Source organism: Diospyros lotus, chromosome 8 (genome assembly GCF_014633365.1).
Source record: "Diospyros lotus cultivar Yz01 chromosome 8, ASM1463336v1, whole genome shotgun sequence".
Lineage (NCBI taxonomy): Eukaryota > Viridiplantae > Streptophyta > Magnoliopsida > Ericales > Ebenaceae > Diospyros > Diospyros lotus.
Window position 1 is genome coordinate 4,030,156 of NC_068345.1, and position 19,761 is coordinate 4,049,916.

Here is a 19,761-nt window from a genome sequence, read left to right on the forward strand (position 1 = left end):
TCCAATGGCCTTTTGGTAGTAATATTATGAGAAACAAATGGAAGTTGATGATGTTTGCCAAGTTTACAGGAATCACAAAATGAAAGAGCTGAAGAAGAACATGGAACTCGAACTTTATTAAGAACCAATTTCAATACATTGTGCGTAGGATGACCCAATCGAGCATGCCACTGCTGGCATGTCTTATTGTACTGAACTAAACAAACATTAGGAGACAGTCCATGAGTAAATGGAAGCTGTGGTTTACAACAATTGGAAGAAAATTTAGTAAATTTGTTCATAGATGACGAAGTAGCAGTAGTTGTAAAAGACACTAGATGAGAAGATTTGATAGATTTCTCAGGAATGCTGGCAGCTTGACCAAGAGCAGGAACTAGCTGATAAAGACCATCCCTAAGTTGTCCTTGAAGTAGCACACGACCTGTATTCTTGTCCTTAATCAAACACACATTGGAATGAAATTCAGCAATCACATTGTGATCATTAGTAAGTTGTGATACACTGATTAAACTTTTCTTCATATGAGGAACATGAAAAACTCTAGGTAATGTGATAATAGAAAAAGGCTTAGTGTTAGTATATGGATGTCCAAGACCAACATTAGATATAGACAATTCCTTACCATTTCCAATAGAGACCTTGTCTCCTCCATTGTAAGGATAATGCAATGTTAGGTTATTGAGATTTGAAGTGATATGATTTGTGGCTCCAGAATCCACAAACCATGAATGATCAGGCAATGGTGAGGGAGACAAATTTTCTAGAGGCTGAGAAAAATGGCTATACGAGGTGACTCCTTGAGAAGAACCTATATCAGTCATGTAGGTCTCATTAGAATCAAAAAAGGTAGCTACATATGCCCTAGAATTAGCAGCTGGAAACCTCTGAAAATTCTGAAAACTTTGACCACCAGCATTTCTTTGAAAATTTTTGTCAAATCTATGATAGCATTTATCAACAAAGTGACCTAGTTTTCCACACAATTGACAATAGATCCTTCTATTTGATCTACCACGACCTCTTCCACCTCTATATCCTCCTCCTCTTTGTCCAAAACCTCCTCTAGTATTATTACCATTTTGTGACGCAACTGAAGTCATGTTTACATTAACAGGAGCATGCATAACCGACTCAAAATTCACCATAGACTATGCAGCAGTATTTTTAGAATGTAATCTCTGCTCATGCATTAACAACAAGTACTGCACTTTTTCTAAGTCTATTTCATCCATTTGATAGGTGATCAAGCTTACAACTATCTCATACTCATGATCTAATCCATTTAGGATTGCAAGTAACAAATCTTTATCACTCAAGGATTCACCAATAGCAGCCAATGAATGACCAATTGTCTTAATTTTCAGTATGTAATCATTAATAGACATAGAATCCTTCTTAACAGACCTTAGTTGCTGCTTTAATTGAAAAGATTTTGCTATAGTTTGGCGAGAATATAAACTCTCAAGAGCAGACCATACCTCGGCATATGATTCACATTGAATCACCTGCGCAAGTACCTCCTTGTCAATGGTGGAGAACAACCAGCCGAGTAGCAATTGGTCTGACCGCATCCAATTCATATAATCTACGTTAATCATTGGAGCATCACTATCACCAGCCAGATTTGACACATATTTAGGAGGAGGAGGCGACTTGTTCAAAAACGGCAACAAGTCGAAGGCACGAATCGTTGCAAGAATTTGTGCATTCCAAAAGATATAGTTACTTGAGTCTAGCTTGATAGGTATGAAGCTAAATGCCTTTGCTAAAGACGAGAAATCCGACTGCGAAGATGAGGATAGCGAAGTGGAAGAAGGTATCGGAAGTGAGGAGGAAGAATTTCGATCCAGATTCGAAGCCATTGATGCAAGTCGCAGGCTCTGATACCATGTAACGATGAATAGGTTTAGAGAAATCTAGGGCACAAGAGAAAATAGAGAAACGATCTTCAAAGAAGAATACGAATACAATTTCCAACACCTTACAACGAAGCTCACTGAGCTTATATATAAAAGCGCTTAACTACTATAACAACAAACTAACAGCCTATGCTATATAACACATAACAGAATAACAACTAATTATTCTAACAGAAATAGGCGCTCAAGCTCAAGTAATCTCTTCAACAGTGAATCATACCTTGGGAAATCTGATTTGCAATGTTTACAAAGACAAGCCAAGACAATGGGACCTAGTCATAGCTCAAGCGGAATTTGCCTACAACAACACTGTGCATAGCTCAATAGGAAGATCACCATTTTCCATCGTATACATAAAAGTTCCCAATCATGCATTGGATTTGGTAAAGTTGCCAAAGATACCAGGTTCCAGTGTTGTAGCTCATGACTTAGCTGAGCAAGTTCAAACAGTTCAAGAAGATGTCAAGCAAAAGTTACACAAGTTGAATAAGAAGTACAAGGCAACTGCTGACAAGAATAGGAAGCACAAGGTATTTGAGGTTGGAGATGAAGTAATAATATTCTTAAAGAATGAACGGATTCCAACAGGAAAACAAAACAAACTCAAGCCAAAGAAGTATGGTCCTCACAAGATTACAAAGAAGATCAATGATAATACTTATGTTATGGATTTTCCTAATCATATGGGTATTTCCAAAACTTTTAATATGACTGATATTTCTTTATATTTGTCGGATGTTGAGTTGTCATACTTGAATCATAATTCGAGGACAAATTCTTCTCAAGTGAAGGTGAATGATGCGGTCACCAATCAAGACCCAACCCAAAGCCGACCCAACCCAAGGCCAACCCAACCCAAACTAGGCAGCTCGGAATAGTAGCGAAACAATATTTTAATACTTCATATGTTTTAGGATGTTAATTCTATTTTATGTTTGTTAGGGTTTTATTTCTATTAGGATTCTAGTTGGATTTTATTTACAAGTATTAAATGTATTAGCCAAACTCTATAAATATACCTAGAAACTAGGGGTTGTAATCAGTTTTATTATTCAATAAATTCCAGCAAACCAATTTGGTTTTTTTCCAGCAAACAATTTCGGTTCTTGTGCCTAATTGAGAGTCCAACTTTGGTCGTTGAAGTTTGTTCTCTCAAGGGTATTTAAAACTTATTGTTTCAAAGGTTTCTTTGTGTGTTTTCTTTACACATGCGCTACACGTTGCGTTATGATATTAGCCACAAGGGGAGAAACCTCTTGTTCTTTTCTAGAAAGTGAAAAAGATCCAAATTTCGAACAAATATAATTTCCAATATCCTCTGCTTAACTCTTGATTCCAAACAACCTAGATGTAGATTGTACATTGTAGCATGAACAAAACCTTAACTATGAGAAATTGCAACATCTGAGGGTTCTGCAATAAGGTGCACAAAACTACAATGATGATACCACAAGCAAAACAGCAGGTGTGCAGTCTTAACTAAGAAGGAAAGGACAAGGAAGCAAGAAGGTAATAATTATAATTTAGTTTGCGTTGACAGTTTTAAGTGTCAAGACATGGACTTGAAAAGGAAAATAAATAAATAAATAATAAATGGGCATCTTACTGTCAAATGAAAAGAAGAAGAGGAATTCAAACCAACCCCAGACATTGCTCTGATTAACATGCCACATTGTATGATAGATGGATTTATTAGTTCAGATATTTTGCAAATGATATTTTTTTCCTAACTAAAAAAGGGTAAGGAGGGGGTTATTAATGCAGCTCACCAAGATGTGATATAGGTGACTCCATCCTGCTAAGCTTGGGAAAACCTAAATGAGCCACAAGTATGCACCTAGCCCAAGTGAAAGATACAAGTAAATTGAGGCACCCCTTACACAGTATTTGGTAAAGAATTATTACCGCGGCTGGATTTGCTTCGACAACCACGTGAGCCATGAAAAGTTTCAATTCAAAGCACAACCTCCTGGGGAATTTTACCTTCAGTCCCCATCCAATCCCATTAGGCTACCACCCTTGTGTTGTCCCACGAATGATGTTCAAAAATGATAAATTTTTTGCTGCTCCTCTATCAAATTTTACATTCAGGATGCAAATCAATAATATCCCATCATATTTGACAATCAGGATGGTGAAAGTGACATGACCATTATGGGTAATCTTTTTTCAGTTTATCTGAAATAGGTTTAAGATCAGAGAAGTAATGTTCACACATTTAAAGCAGATATGCAACATGTTATTTCCAACTTGACACTCATGACTGAACATCATGACACTCGAGCATTAACAAATCAAGGTATCTAAAAAGATGAAATTAGTACATAGGAAAATGATTAGATACCATGGACCATTGACTTGGACTGAAGCACAGCCCTGCCCAACCACCCTCTCCAACTCCACAATCTTGAGGCAATACTGAAAATGTAAGCCTATCAACATCTGCAATAACTGGTGAATATAATTAAATCATTTCCACCTTGCAAGTGCAAAACAAGCAAATCAAACATTACACTGGAAATAAATTTTAACACACTAAGGTACTGTAGCCACGTGCCATACTTTGATTCTTAGCATGCACAGATGATGTTGAATATATGTAGGATCAATTAATTTCTTAAAAGATGCAGGTCATACAGGGGAAATAATACTCAGGTAATTAGCCAAGGCCCCAGAGGAGGGAAGTAGAAGAGAGTGTAATGGATGAGCATCAGGTATCTTCTGCAAAAGGAAAAAAGGCATAGGAGCATAGCAGAACCATTGGGAAAATGTATGCCACATGGCTGCTAGATAAAATCATAAAAGTATGGATTACTGAATCCAGCCAAAGGGTAAAGGCATTGTTAGTTTGCCCTTGGATTCTTGTTAAAGTGTGACTAGAACTACCATGAAGAAATGGAATAAAATCACATCCCAATGGAATATACACAACCAAAAGTAGGGTACCTTGACCACTAAAATCCAGCTTAGAAACAATAAGGCGACCATAAGAGTCCACACTTCCCAACAATAAGGTACTACTGCCTGCAAACAAACCATGAAAGTACTATAATATGTGAAAAACTCATCAATAAGACGTAGAGAAGGAAGAGACACACAACAAGTACAATCATTTGCCAGCATTAGAGAAAAAGAAGGAAAAAAAGGATTATTTCCAGCTACCACTTTGAGATTCTTCTAGATAAAAAGAGAAAATATTATAAAGTGAGATCACCATTCTCCATATGGTTGAACATTATAGCCTTCATCCTCTGAGATCACATGCTTCCAAAAATGATGCATGTGTGGATTCATAAGTACTAGAATGAAGTCGTTAGAAGATGGGGCTGATTCATATTGATTATTAATTCCTTATGGGGCTGATTCATATTGCTTCATATCCACAGGAGATTTATTTAATTACTTTGCTTTCCTTATTTGAGTGATTTGATTGTATATTATGTCTTGTATATTTTCTGTATATTTCTTGCTGTAGCTTTCCTTTTTATTTCTTTCTAGATTTGGTATTTCCTAGATTTGGTAGTTTCCTAATCTGCATAAGGCAGGCTGTGCCTATGCTATATAAATTTACAGCTTGTGCTGTATTTTAATATGAAGTTTTAGTTTTTTCTTGTTTTCTTGACATGGTATCAGAGCCATAGGATTTGTCCTAAGCCTGTCGAGATTGTGTAGCCAAGAGTCTCCCTTGATCCAATCCTCTCATCGACCCATAGAATGGCAGGCCGAAACTGAAAAATCAGAAGGCATGACTGATGTCATAGAAAGTTCCAGTCAAGGTACTGGGAGAGAACTTCCGATTAGTCATAGTATTGGAGGAGAACTTTCGATTGTCCAAGCAGCCTATAGGTTGAATGGCAAGAATTACCTCAAGTGGTCCCAGCTTATCAAGACTTTCTTGAAAGGCAAGGGAAAATTGAGTCATTTGGAGGGATCTGGACCGCAAGAGAATGATCTCATGTATGGTGCATGGGATGAAGAAGATTCATTAGTCATGTCTTAAGATTAGTGATACTGTTATGTTCTTAACAACGGCAAGGGAGATATGGGAGGCGGTGAAGATTACCTATTCAAAGGTGCATGATGCCGCACAGATTTATGAACTTAGAACCAAGGCAGCAGCAACCAAGCAAGGGAATCGGTCTATCACCGAATATTCCAACTTGTTGCAGACCTTGTGGCAAGAATTGGATCACTATCAGTGCATCCAAATGAAATGTAGTGAAGATGCAGCAGTCCAGAAGAGATTTGTAGAGAATGAGCGAATATATGACTTCTTGGTTGGACTAAATTTAGAATATGATGCTGTTAGAATTTAGATTCTTGGTAAGTCTGACCTACCTTCCTTAAATGAAGTAATTTCTATTGTACGTGCAGAAGAAGGCCGAAGAGGAGTTATGTTGGAGCATGGTCACTTGGAGAGTTTAGCTCTATTGACTCTAAAAGGAGTTGGACGTGAAAGAGGGACTAAAGAAGATAAAAAATTCATGGATACAAGCTGGACCACAAGAAAAGATAGTTTGTGGTGCACCTTCTCTAAGAAGCCGAGGCATACGATTGATAGATGTTGGAGGCTTCATGGGAAGCCAACAAAAGGAGGACAACAACTTAAGCCTAAGGTGCAGGTCTATACTGCTAATGGTCAACAAACATCTCATATGACCAATTACAGTGACCAAGTGCATACAGAAGGCAAAGAGATAGGACTAACAAAATTGATGGGGCTCAAACAGGAGGAGATTGAGAAGTTAAGGAACCTATTGGGGTCTCTTGAAAAAGAGCAAGGAGTTAGTGCTTCAAATCTCGTCTTCACAGGTATTACTTTCAATTCTTGTTGCTTAAATGCTTCAGATTTAGATTTTAAATCACACTGGGTTCTTGATTTCGGTGCAACCAACCACATGATCCATTCTTCACACAAATTTCTAAACTACAAACCACGCCCTAGTACTAAAAAGATTGTGTTGGCTGATGGATCCCTAACTACTGTTGCTGGAATAGGGGATATCCTTGTTAACAATTACCTAATTCTGAAAGACGTTCTTCATGTCTCAAAACTCAACACCAATCTCATCTCTATTAAAAAACTAACCCAAGACACTAATTGTCATGCCATCTTCTATCCAAATCTTTGTGAATTTCAGGAAAAGGACACGAGGAAGAAGATTGGGCATGCTAAGGTGAAAGAGGGGTTGCATTACCTTGAAGAGTCTAGTGGACCGAGTGATAGAAAACATTTTTCTCCTATATCTTTTGTAGCTAAATCCAATAAGGATGTCTTATGGCTTCATCATTTTCACCTAGGACATCCATCTTTTGTAGTTCTTCGGTCTATGCATCCCTCTTTGTTTAAGGGATTAGATAATAGTGATTTTCACTGTGATGTTTATCAATTTTCTAAGCATAAAAGAGTTTCATTTCCTCTTAATAATACTCGATGTGCTTTTCCTTTCAACTTAATTCACAGTGACATTTGGGATCCTTCTCCTATGCCTAGTATTTCGGGTGCTCGATGGTTTGTGTTGTTTGTGGATGATTGTACCCGAGTTGTGTGGTTGTATCTTCTAAAGAACAAATCAAAAGCATGCACCTTTTTTTCTAATTTCTATACCATGATTAAGAATCAATTTGGTATTGAAATTAAAAGAATGAGAACTGACAATACCAAAGATTTTTTTTCAACCAAACTCTATCTCTTTTCTTTCAAGAGAAGGGTATAATTCACGAGTCTTCTTGTGTTTATACCCCTCAGCAAAATGGAGTAACTGTGAGGAAGAATGGTCATTTGTTGGCAGTTACAAGATCCTTGTTATTCCACAATAATATGCCTAAATGCTATTGGGGAAAAGCTATCTTGATAGCTACTTATCTCACCAATAGGCTTCCTTCTAGGAATCTTGATCTTCAAAGTCCTCTTCAGCTTTTTACTAAGGCTTTCCCAGAATTTATTCCAACAAATCTTTGCCCAAGAGTGTTTGGTTGTTTGGTTTTTGTTCATAATCATTCTCCTCATAGAGGGAAATTGGATCCTGGAGCCCTTAAGTGTGTCTTTGTTGGATATTCCTCCACTCAAAAAGGTTATAAATGTTTCCATCCTCCATCCAAGAAGTTGTTTGTTTCGGCTGATGTAAGCTTTGTGGAGGACCAATCATATTTTGATATGGCTGATATTAAGGGGGAGACTAATTTATTGGATGAACAGTCAAGGGAATTCTATTTCTCAAATTTTCCAGTTTCTCCTTCTCCTTCAAATCATCCTCAGGATTTCTTAAATCTGGTTCCAGGAGAGAATGTTCACTCTTCTTCTCACCCACTGCAAGTCTATTCAAGGAGAAAAGGTCCTGATTTTATCTCTAAGCATGCTGAATTATCTAATCCTTGTGTAGATCAATGCAACCCTCAACCTGATTCACACAAGAGTCCTAACCAACTTTAACCTGTAGTACCTACTGTTATACCAAAACCTATTCCAAGCAACACTCAGCCGTTTACACCAATTTTGGATGACCTGGACATCCCAATTGCCCTAAGAAAAGGAACCCGAGCCTGCACTCAACATCTCCTACATCTATTCCTCAGTTATTCTAAATTGTCTCCGGCACACAAGGCCTTCTTGACCAACCTTAACTCCATCCCTTTCCCAAAGAATCTATCTGAAGCTTTAAGTAATGATAATTGGAAGGAGGCCATGAAGGTTGAGATGGATGCACTTGAAAAAAACCAAACCTGGGATTTGGTCCAGCTACCTAAAGGAAAGAAAATTGTTGGGTTGTAGATGGGTATTTACAGTGAAATATAAATCAAATGGCTCTCTCGAAAGGTACAAAGCTAGATTAGTGGCCAAGAGTTATACACAAATATATGGTGTGGACTACATTGAGACGTTTGCTCCAATAGCAAAAATGAATACTGTCAGAATTTTGTTGTTTTTAGCAGCTATGTTAGACTAGCCGTTGTATCAATTTGACGTTAAAAATGCCTTTTTACATGGGGATTTAGAAGAAGAAATTTATATGGAAGTTCCTCCTGGGTTCGGATTGACTAATCAAGGAGAAAATGTTGTATGCCGGTTGAAGAAAGCTCTCTATGGGCTGAAACAGTCTCCCAGAGCTTGGTTTGGAAGGTTTACAAAGGTGATGCTTGGTTTGGGCTATAAACAAAGTCAAGGAGATCATACACTTTTTATTCATCATTCTAAAACGAGTAAACTCACAGCTCTATTAGTGTATGTTGATGATATTATTGTGACAGGAGATGATAAAGACAGTATTGAAGCTTGAAAAGATGCTTGATTCACGAGTTTGAAATAAAAGAGCTGGGCAATCTAAAATATTTTTTGGGTATTGAGGTGGCTCGATCTAAGGAGGGTATCTTTATTTCACAACAAAAATATGTGCTGGATCTTTTACAGGAAACTGGTATGTTGGGTTGTAGAGTAATTGATACTCCAATTGAACAAAATCACCGTATTGGTGTTGAACTTGAAGAAGGGGATGTTGATAGAGAATCCTACCAATGGTTAGTGGGGAGACTAATATATTTTTCCCATACAAGGCCAGACATTGCCTATGCCGTGAGCGTAGCTAGTCAATTTATGCATAGCCCCAAAGAAATTCATCTTAAGGCTGTGCATCGTATTCTTCATTATCTGAAAGGCAGTCTAGGTAAAAGAATTTTATTTAAAAAAGGTGGTCACATGTCCGTGGAAGCATATACTGATGCGGATTATGCTAGATCCCTTGTTGATAGATGGTCAACCTTATGTTATTGTACGTTTCTTGGTGGTAATCTTATCACATGGAGAAGTAAGAAACAAAATGTGGTGGCTAAATCTAGTGCGGAGGCTGAATTTAGATCTATGGCTTTGGGGATTTGTGAGTTGTTGTGGCTCAAAATATTTTTGGCAGATTTACAGATTCGTTGGACAGCTCCTATGCGGTTATATTGTGACAACAAATCTGCTATCAATATTGCTCATAACCCGGTCCAACATGATAGGACTAAACATATTGAAGTCGATAGACATTTCATTAAAGCGCAACTTGAAGGTGGCTTGATTTGTACTCCATTTGTTCCTACCAGCAAACAACTTGCTGATCTATTTACTAAAGGGCTTTCGGGTAGCATATTTCACAAGCTTCTACGCAAGATGGAATGTATGACATCCACTCTCCATCTTGAGGGGGAGTGTTAGAAGATGGGGCTGATTCATATTGATTATTAATTCCTTACGGGGCTTATTCATATTGCTTCATATCCACGAGAGATTTATTTAATTGCTTTGCTTTCCTTATTTGAGTGATTTGATTGTATATTATGTCTTGTATCTTTTCTGTATATTTCTTGTTGTAGCTTTCCTTTTTATTTCTTTCTAGATTTGGTATTTCCTATATTTGGTAGTTTCCTAATCCGCATAAGGCAGGCTGTGCCTATGCTGTATAAATTTACAACTTGTGTTGTATTTTAATATGAAGTTTTAGTTTTTCCTTGTTTTCTTGACAAACAGCTTCATATCTCTAGTCTGCGCGATCTCGCATGCAAAGAAACTTAAAATTGACATTGGTGCAACAAAAGCATGAGCACAGAGACAATCAAAACCTCACAAAAATATAAGTTTACAGAAGGGATATGGGTTTCTATTAAATTTTAGGGATCTCACCATATCCAATTACACTGTACCTCCAAAAATTGTTTGTAAAAGATCTAATCCTTTGGTTTTACACACCCAGGCATCATTATCTGAGTTCAAGGCCTGATTGACTTTGGCACTGAATACTTGAAAGACTGGGCCAATTTACCAAGATTGTTAAAATAATTATGGCTTTAATTTACAGAGCCACAAATAAGAGAAGAATTTGTTTTCATCATTCTCAATCTTTCCCTTTTCCACTGCACATTATGTGCAATGCATAATTAATGGGCACTGCATGCCTCAGCTTTGTTAATAATTGAATGTTGGTAAATATATTTAACTATTTATATATATAAGAGAATGCTAATATATTTTTTAATGTTTATAATCATTTTTTTATTCAATATATATTTATTTATTTATTTAATAAAATACATTTCGGTTTGACTGCAGTCCAATCATTGACCCTTGAACCCCTCTCTTTTCTATCAATGGCCGGTCCAATTTTTAAAACATTGGTTACAAAAATGAGTTGAGGTGAGTTGGGTTCGATTACATAAAACTATTTGGTAAATTTATCAAGTTGTGTTGAGTTTTAGATATTAATAAAATATTATATTATATTAGGGTAAATTGCCCGTATACCCCATGTGGTTTGGGTTTTTTGCCCAAACATCCCCATGGTTTGTTTTTGGCCAAAATAGTCCCTATATTTTTCTTAAATTGCTAGGACAACCCCCTCTGCTGAGGGCGTTAACTAAATTGAAATTAAAAAGAAAAACCAAAAGTGAAAAAAATAAAAAAATAAAAAAACCTCACGTGCCAAAACCTAGAAACTTCTAAAAACCTCCAGTCTTTTGTGAAAAAAGCAATCAATCACCAGACATGATAGCATAAAACACCCGACCATGAATTTAATTCAGTAACTGCAAAAGACTGGAAATCAAATGTCTGTGAAGTAGCAGGAAAAGTCTACTTTCCTGGAACTCAAAAGTCACCTTGAAAACTAGGACCTTTCAGGATGTAGATAAAGGTAGGGACCTGGCTTTCATACACTTCTTATTCATAAAATAATAAGACACGAAATATTATGATGCATAAAGTAGATTGGATACTATAGTGATTGTGCTAATCTCAAATTACAACTATTTATAATCAGTAAAATAGTATCAGAATCACTTCTATAAGGAATATGTTGTACTTAGGACCGCCACATACACAGCCAACTATCCCTCCAAGAACTCACCGATTACACCTCAAATATTTAGCCACACAGCACTCGACAGAAAACACAAGAATAGAAATACAAAACAGCAACAAACCACACAAGAAACACAAGATTTTATCCTGGTTTAGTCTCATAAATGAGACCTACATCCAGACTGCCTTGGGCACCATGAAAACTCCACTATCTTGAATCCTTACAGCAATTACATGCACTAGAATAATCCTCTCTTTCCTCAGTCTAAAACCTTAGACTAAACAGAGAAGAACACCCCAAGAGAACATACAAAATAACCCTCCTCTCGGCCTAGCACATTCTTGCTCAACCCTCTCAAGATATCCACTGCTTTCATGCATCTATCCGAGCCCTCCCCAGCCCCTATTTATAAATCATAAGGGCGGGCAGGTCAGTTACAACCAACTGACCATCCTGACCGAAACTAACAACTTTCGGATAGCCTAAACTAAACTAACAACCTCTCATTACATTAGAGAAAACATTGCTAACAGAATTACATAAGGGCAAAACTAAGTACAGAAAACTAATCTAATACAAATGACTTCACAGAATACATGACACAAAATAATATGCTCTAAAAGTATACACATCCATTAGTTAACAAATAGAAAGAAAAATCATTTATTCAATGACAAATAGTCACTTACTCTCCATTTCAGCAATAGCTATGCTCTGAATTTCTGATCGATGTGGACAGCGGTTAACTACTGAAGAGTGCATAACCTTCAGACACACTGAAATTATATTACTGAAAGAATATTCTAAAGAAGTATAATACATGTGCAGTGATATTCATTCATGCAACTAGGTCGAAGAATGTCAATCTAGCAATCAGGATTACCTAAGAATGAAAGTAGGACAAGCGCACCTGTGTTTGCTCAGGAATCAAAAGGTTTTCTTTTCCCCAATTAACCAAAGAATCTTGCATTGGTATCTAAGAAATAGAACAAATGGTAAGAATCCACTACTGTGCTAGCTGACATGAGTTTGAACATTTTACTTGTTCAAGCCACAATTGTGCTAGCTGATACTAAATAACATTTTACTTGTTTTCAGGCTAAAGTTTTACTTATTAAGCCAGCAAGTGTATCTCTCCTATCTGTTGTGCTTTACATATACATATATATATATATATTCATGCAACTTAAAAGATTTAAAAATAATGTCGTCCCTTGCAACAACACTGCAAAATCTTTCCAAATCTTGACTTTATCTCTTCTTTCAATCCAATTTACAGTGCGTGTTTAAGTAAAAGAGTCGCTAGTGACTAGATAAAAAAAAAAACCTTCTGCCGCTTGCTAATTTAAATTCCTACTTTAACTTAGATTTCTAGTTTGATATATTCTTGTGAATTTGTGAGTATATAAGTACCTTATAAGTGTAAGCATTATTCAGATATGGATTTTTTTTTTCTGTAAATAAAAAAATTCATAGAACAGAAAAAAACGCAAAAGCATCTACAACAAAAGCTGGGGCTTACCCCGCTTAGAACAAGAAACAAAATGACAACAAACTAGCTAAGAACAAGAAATAATAAGCTGCATCAAAGTAGGCCTCAAACAGGCAAGGCAGAAACTAACATGAAAATTAACATATTGAAACATTGAATATAGCTACAACGTTCCCATAATGGGAAAAGACAGAGAAGATAATAGAGAAGCCTAGTGAGGAACAAGCAAAGCCAGAACCACATGTCAGCAAAACAACCCCCATTTCGTGAAGAAATATGATGTAGGAGCAAACTGTCAAATTCCACAGAACTAGGTCGAACACCTCAGTGGAGTAAAGAAACTAGCCAACCAAAAACCACCAAAGGACCCCAGAACTGCCTTGAGGAAGGGGAAAACTGTCAATTCCAAGAACTTCCACCACTGAAAATAACCTTATTCTGCGATGAAATTTGAAGCAGGAGCAAACTATCAAATTCCACGGTACTAGGCCAATTGTTTCAGTGGAAGAAGGAAAACTGGTCGAGCGGAGCAGCCAGAAGGCAGCAGAACACGGTGAAGAGGGAATAGAGAACCAGGGTAGAAAAAGGGGGAGGGGAGGGGGAAGAAGAGAGGGACAAACTTGACTCCTAGGCTGATAGGGGCAAGAGGGGGTAAGAGAAGGGAGGATTGGTTATCAATTCCCTTATTTCTCTCATTCTTTGCCTTGCTCTCTGTGTGCGTGTGTGCTCTTTTTTTTTTTTTTGGGGGGGGGGGGGGGGACGGTATGCTTTCTTGCTTCTTCCTCTCAAATTCTTCTCCTTCCCATTATCTCCATTAAGACATAATTTGTATATAGTATCTCTACAATATAGTTTTCATATATCTTGTTAAGATATGATTTGTATATAGTGCCTCTACAATATAGTAACCATGTATTTTGACATATATAGAATATATGTAGGATATATTATTTCCTTTTTTAGTAGTCTAAGTTCATGTATATAAAGGTTGTACATATCATTTAATGGGGAAGAGAAAAGATACATTGTTCTATCACAAGGTATTAGAGCCATAACCCTAACCTAACCCTAGTTAAGTTAGGTTAGAAGCAGCGACGACCACTGTCCATCATAGTCGTCGGCCTTGTCTCAACTGACAGCCCCTGCAACCGTAGTTAACACTGTTCGTTGCTGACTTTGTCCCCATCGTTGGCCATCCTCGCGTGCCTTGCAAGATTGCATGGTCAGTCTTGTCAACAACCAGTCATCTTAGCTAGTGATCGCGGGTTGTCAGTCATCCTCACAGGATCTAAGTCGTTGTTGCTATCACCGACCACCCTTCATCGCGCGACAAGTTTGATCACACTTGTTGTCCTACCGACCCAAACTCCAGCGAGCCAAATTCGTTGACTCAAATCTGTTGTCTTATGCAATATCCACATCACTGATTGTCCTTCACCCATATTAGATTTGATCTCCATCCATGGCAACCAAGGCCAATGATACCCCAGTCACCAAGATCCCAATCACCATCACTATCCCACATTTTTTAGGTACACGTATTATTACCACAAAAAAACTAAATGGCCAAAATCACTCCACTTGGTCTTCTGCTATAGATATTTGGTCTCTTGGTCAAGGACTCAAGGATCACTTATCCAAGATAGTTGTTGATATTCCTACAAACAATGTTGATATTCCTACAAACCATCAACCAACATGGAAGAAAGTGGATGCCTAGTTATTATACTTGTTGTGGCAAACAATTAAACCCGCCTTAATGCTCATTTTTTGCCCTCTTCATGCATGCAGTGCCCTCTGGAATCGTGCTCATGAGTTGTATACAAGTGACATAACTTGAAACTAAGGTGTTATTAGTGCATTATTTCATCTGCAATAGAATGAGTCAAACATGACAACATATTTGGGTAAGTTTCACGCCATGATTATTGAATTCAATGAGCTCACGCCATTTGATGCAAATATCAAAAAGCAACAAGAGTAGCAAGATCAGATGTTTACTATTCTCTTCCTTTAAGGTGTTCATTTAGAGCTTGAGCTTGTCAAACGTAGATTCTAGGCAGTAACTCTCTTCTGCCCTTGACGAAGGTCTCTGCTAGATTACTTTGCGCTTCGTCCTCTTTTATTGATTGTGGTGGTTGAATCCTTGGAGAACAATCTGCCCTTGCCACGACTCATACTAGATCCCATTCTAATCGGTAATCGCAGAGGTAATGGAAGGGGTCATTGTGGTGGTGGATGTGGTCAATCTTGGTACTAATGTGCCTACTATAATCGTATTGGCCACACCAAAGAGACTTGTTATGACCTTCATGGTCATGCACCTCACATAGCTAATACAACTCAAGTTGTCAGTGATAGTTCAAAGATCCAAGATTTTACTAGTGGTGCTTGCGATAATACCAGTGGCTCCCCTTCAATGACTATCTTAGAAGGAGAGTACACTCAATTTCATGCTGCACAACAAGTTACTTCATCTGTTGCATTGTTTGCCTAGACTAGTAATCCCACAATTTGTTTACCCAATCCTTTTTCTCAACACATGGATTTTTGATTCAGGTGCTACCAACCACATATTTGCTAATAGTTCTCCATTCTCTCATATCCATAGCTTGGGGTTTTTACCTACCATTACATTGGTCGATGGTTCCCGAGCCTCAATCAAGGGCATAAGTGTGCACAACCCTTATGACCTTGTCATATGTTTTACATTTACCACATTGTCCCTTCAATTTAATTTCTATTTGTCAATTTACTGGTGCCCTTGATTAAATTGACTAGGTACACCCAAATATATATGGTGCGCCTGAGGGCCTAAGCGTGCTTGGCTGGTTTGTGCCCGCCTGGGAGCATTCCAGGCGCCAAAGGTGCACCTAGGTGCACCTTTGATAACATTGACTCTTCGTAGTGATACTACACTCAAATACCTATTGGCCCCCTTTCAATCTTACATGCCGTTTAAAGGGATTCTTCACTGAATTTCTTGCCCTGGCGCCCCCCCAAGCAAAATGGGGTTGTTGCAAGGAAGCATTGTCATCTCATTGAAACCACACACATGCTTCTTCTGCAGATGCATGTTCCCCTTCAATATTCGGTTGATGTTGTTTTGACAACATGTTATCTCATTAATCGAATGCCATCCTCTATCCTTGCAGATCGAGTCCCTCATTCTATCATTTTCCCTCTATTTAACTTATATTCTCTTCCACCATGTATATTTGGGTGTACCTATTTTGTCCATCAGCTTGGTTCTAATTGCGATAAATTGTATGCTTGGTCTCTCAAGTGTGTTTTCCTTGGTTATTCTTGTCGTCAAAAAGGATATTGATGCTACTCTCCTAAATTGTCTCGATATGTTATCTCTGCTGATGTGACTTGATATGTTGGTGGCAATCTAATCTCTTGGAAAAGCAAGAAACAAGCGTTGTCATCATATCTAGCGCAAAGGGTGAATATAGAGCTATGGACCTAGCAACGTGTGAATTGATATGGATGAAACAATTAATTGGGGAGTTGGGAGTAATTCAGATCAAGTCTATGCAGTTAATGCGTGACAATCAAGCTACAAAACATATTGCCTCTTAACCCCGTGTTCCATGAAAGAACCAAGCACATTGAAATTAACTGTCACTTTATCAAAAAAAAGTTATTTTCTAGAGATATTGTCACAACATGTTTGAGTTCTCATGACCAGTTAGCTAATATGTTTACTATGTCTCTAAGAGGTCCTCATGTGAGCTACATATGCACTAAGCTAGGCATGCTCAACATCTATGCTCCAGAAGGGAGAGTGTTAAGATATGATGATTTATATATAGTATCTCTACAATATAGTAACCATATATCTTGAGATATATATAGAATATATGGATATAGAGAATATATGTAGGATATATTATTTCCTTTTTTAGTAGTCTAAGTTCATATATATAAAAGCTGTAAATATCATTCAATGGGGAAGGGAAAAGATACATTGTTCTATCACAATCCCTCTTCTATATTTCTTCTATGCTCCTCTTCTCTTCTCTTTCTTATTCATTTCTTTTCGTCCTACACCAATTCGGTATAATAGTAAACGTCAATCCACCAATGCATCGCAATATCACAAAAGCCTATGGCCTTGATAAATCAACCAGTCTCTCATGCCGATTTGCATGCGTAGACTTCTGCAAAGTCTGGGTGCACCACAAAGAGGAAACCATCAATTCATCTTCTACCAACAACACTTATTTGACAACCTCTACCAGATTGCAGCTGCTGCTGGAGTCACTTATGGAGTCAACCTGTTTGACGGCTGCTGTAGCAATACTATGTTACAGGAGCTATGACCTTTTCATTGATCAGCAGACAGGAAGAAAATCAAAAAGAGTGATTAAACAGTCTTTGGTGTTTGCCAGAAGTTGTCAACACTATTGGCAACCAATTGAGCTGATAGCGATCCCCTTCAAAGATCTATGCTATTGCTGGAACCCCAAAAACTTCTGTTCAGATGGAAAAACAAAGATGGTTGATATTTCTTTACCCTTCCACCCAGCTCAAGTTTTATTAACTCATCAGCAGTAAGCCAATTTGTGATGACAAGATCCATTTTTTCAATCCAGACAGCACAGTAAGTAGCATTTCATTTACTTTAGGAGTTGTATAGCTAAGGAGAATTATGGAGGTAAGGGTTCAAATTATATAATCATATTTATTGTTGTATAGCTAAGGAGAATTATGGAGGTAAGGGGTTCTAATTGTATTTAGGTAGAAACTAAGCAGATTAGGAATATTATGCATGATTTTTCTTCCCAAATTAACTTAATCTCCAAATTTGGTAAAATTTTAGGAGTATGTAGATGCCCCATGAGTGTAATGACTATCCAGATTTAGAAAATTTCACATATCTTGATTATGGATTCCCTTTTTCTCTTCACCTCAAATACTCTTTCTCTCCTCTCTAGTTTTTTCTTTCTTCTTCTTTCTTCAGATCTCCTTTCCCCTAATTTTTGACCTCTATTTCTTCTATTTTTCTCTTATCTTCTCTTTCTTCATCATCTTCCTGTTAGATCTCCTTCCCCATCATTTATCATCTTTTCCTTCACCATCTTCTTTTGGTCCTAGTCTTACACTAATCACTTATACGCAAGTCACTTCATGCCATTTAGTCAAACCATTTCAAAGATTGTCCTTTTCCTCCATTTTTGATATTTGTTTTGCCATCAGTTCTCCTCACATAGGAGAGACAACTATATACCCAGACACATTGGGCCAGGTTCAGTTGTAAAAAAAAACATTTTTTAATTTTCCAACTCCAATTTTCTATTGAATGATTGAATCTCCAATTAGAAAAGAGGAAACTAACTGTCTAATTTTTCAATTATACTATGAATTGGAGAACATCAAAAAGATGTTTTCTAAATTTTTTAGAAATGAATGCTATTGGTTTTAGTTATAAAATCGGAGTTGAAAAATTAAAAAATGTTTTCTACAACTGAGCAGGCCCATCAATTTTGTAGTGAAGAGAATAATTTCAAAAGATTGAAAGAACGCGAACTTGTACCATATCATATCTTTTCAGAAATCACCTCTACTCATTCACCTATAGGTAAAGCAAACCAAACTTTCAGACAGAAAAATCAAGCGTTAAGTCCTGTTCCCACTTGTCAGCGTTTCCCCAAAGACATTGTTTTCACATGGCTTTTTAATTTTCTTATGGACACATATCAGTGGAAAATAAACTATTCTCTCTTCTCGTTCCTAAAACTGCGTTACCTTCAGAAAATTTTCTGAAATGCAGTCCTCAAAACAATTTTACTAATCAAGTTACGCTCTAACTTTTCCTGTATGAAGAATTTCTTGAAACGCAGCCAAAGACACTCTAAACTTGCAATCCTCAGCTGTGCTCATAGCCGCATACGTATACCCTGAGAGAGAGGGTATGGACCAAACCTGGAGTTTGTAAACGCAGCAGCCAGAAGCGATGTAGACCCAGCACGAACAAGCGTCTCCATCAGCCTGAAAAAACCAAAACCAAAACCTAAATAAGAAGAAGAAGAAGAAGAGCAGATTCCACACAGGCATTTGAGTTCGCTTATTATGTATGATCGTATATGTATACACAAATAAGAAAAGCATGGTGATAGATTGATGATCGAACATGAATGGCAAGGCGAGTAGGCTGGAGGTTTCCGGGAGAGGGATGGTGAATCAGCGAATAAGGCACCCTCGTCTTCCAAACACTCTTCGCTTCAAACATCTCTCCCTCTTCCTAGTTCCCCTCCTCCGCCGCCAGACACAGATCTCACCACTCTATAAGCTGTCTCCAACCACCTCCGGCTTCATATTATATTATAAATAATTAATTTTTAATTTTTTTCACTTTAAAAATTATAAATGCTCTAATTACACTTCTCATTCTTTTTTACTCTTTATTTTATTTATTTTAACTTATCTATAATTTTTACTACTATAAGAAATTATTATTTATTTTATAATTTAATAATAAATATTAAAGTATTAAAATTTAATAATATTAATA

General features: G+C 37.2%; 1 protein-coding gene across 9 annotated transcripts in view; it reads right to left on the reverse strand.

The window, feature by feature from the left end:
- LOC127807517 (uncharacterized) overlaps positions 1-19,536 on the reverse strand; it is a 52,167-nt gene extending 32,631 nt beyond the window's left edge. For 7 of the 9 annotated variants that reach the window (XR_008024720.1, XR_008024725.1, XR_008024721.1 and 4 more), the window contains exons 1-6: positions 19,381-19,536; positions 19,173-19,238; positions 12,660-12,725; positions 12,439-12,514; positions 4,866-4,943; positions 4,264-4,370 (exon numbers count right to left, since the gene is read on the reverse strand). Coding sequence is in view for 3 of the 9 variants with exons in the window: in XM_052345417.1 (XP_052201377.1) it covers positions 4,264-4,370; positions 4,866-4,943; positions 12,439-12,514; positions 12,660-12,725; positions 19,173-19,238; positions 19,381-19,479 (492 nt within the window). In the remaining 6 variants the exon portion in view is untranslated. The remainder of the gene's footprint in view (positions 1-4,263; positions 4,371-4,865; positions 4,944-12,438; positions 12,515-12,659; positions 12,726-19,172; positions 19,239-19,380) is intronic. The other 2 variants (XM_052345419.1, XM_052345420.1) reach the window with 2 other exon arrangements.
- Between the last annotated feature and the right edge of the window lie 225 nt (positions 19,537-19,761).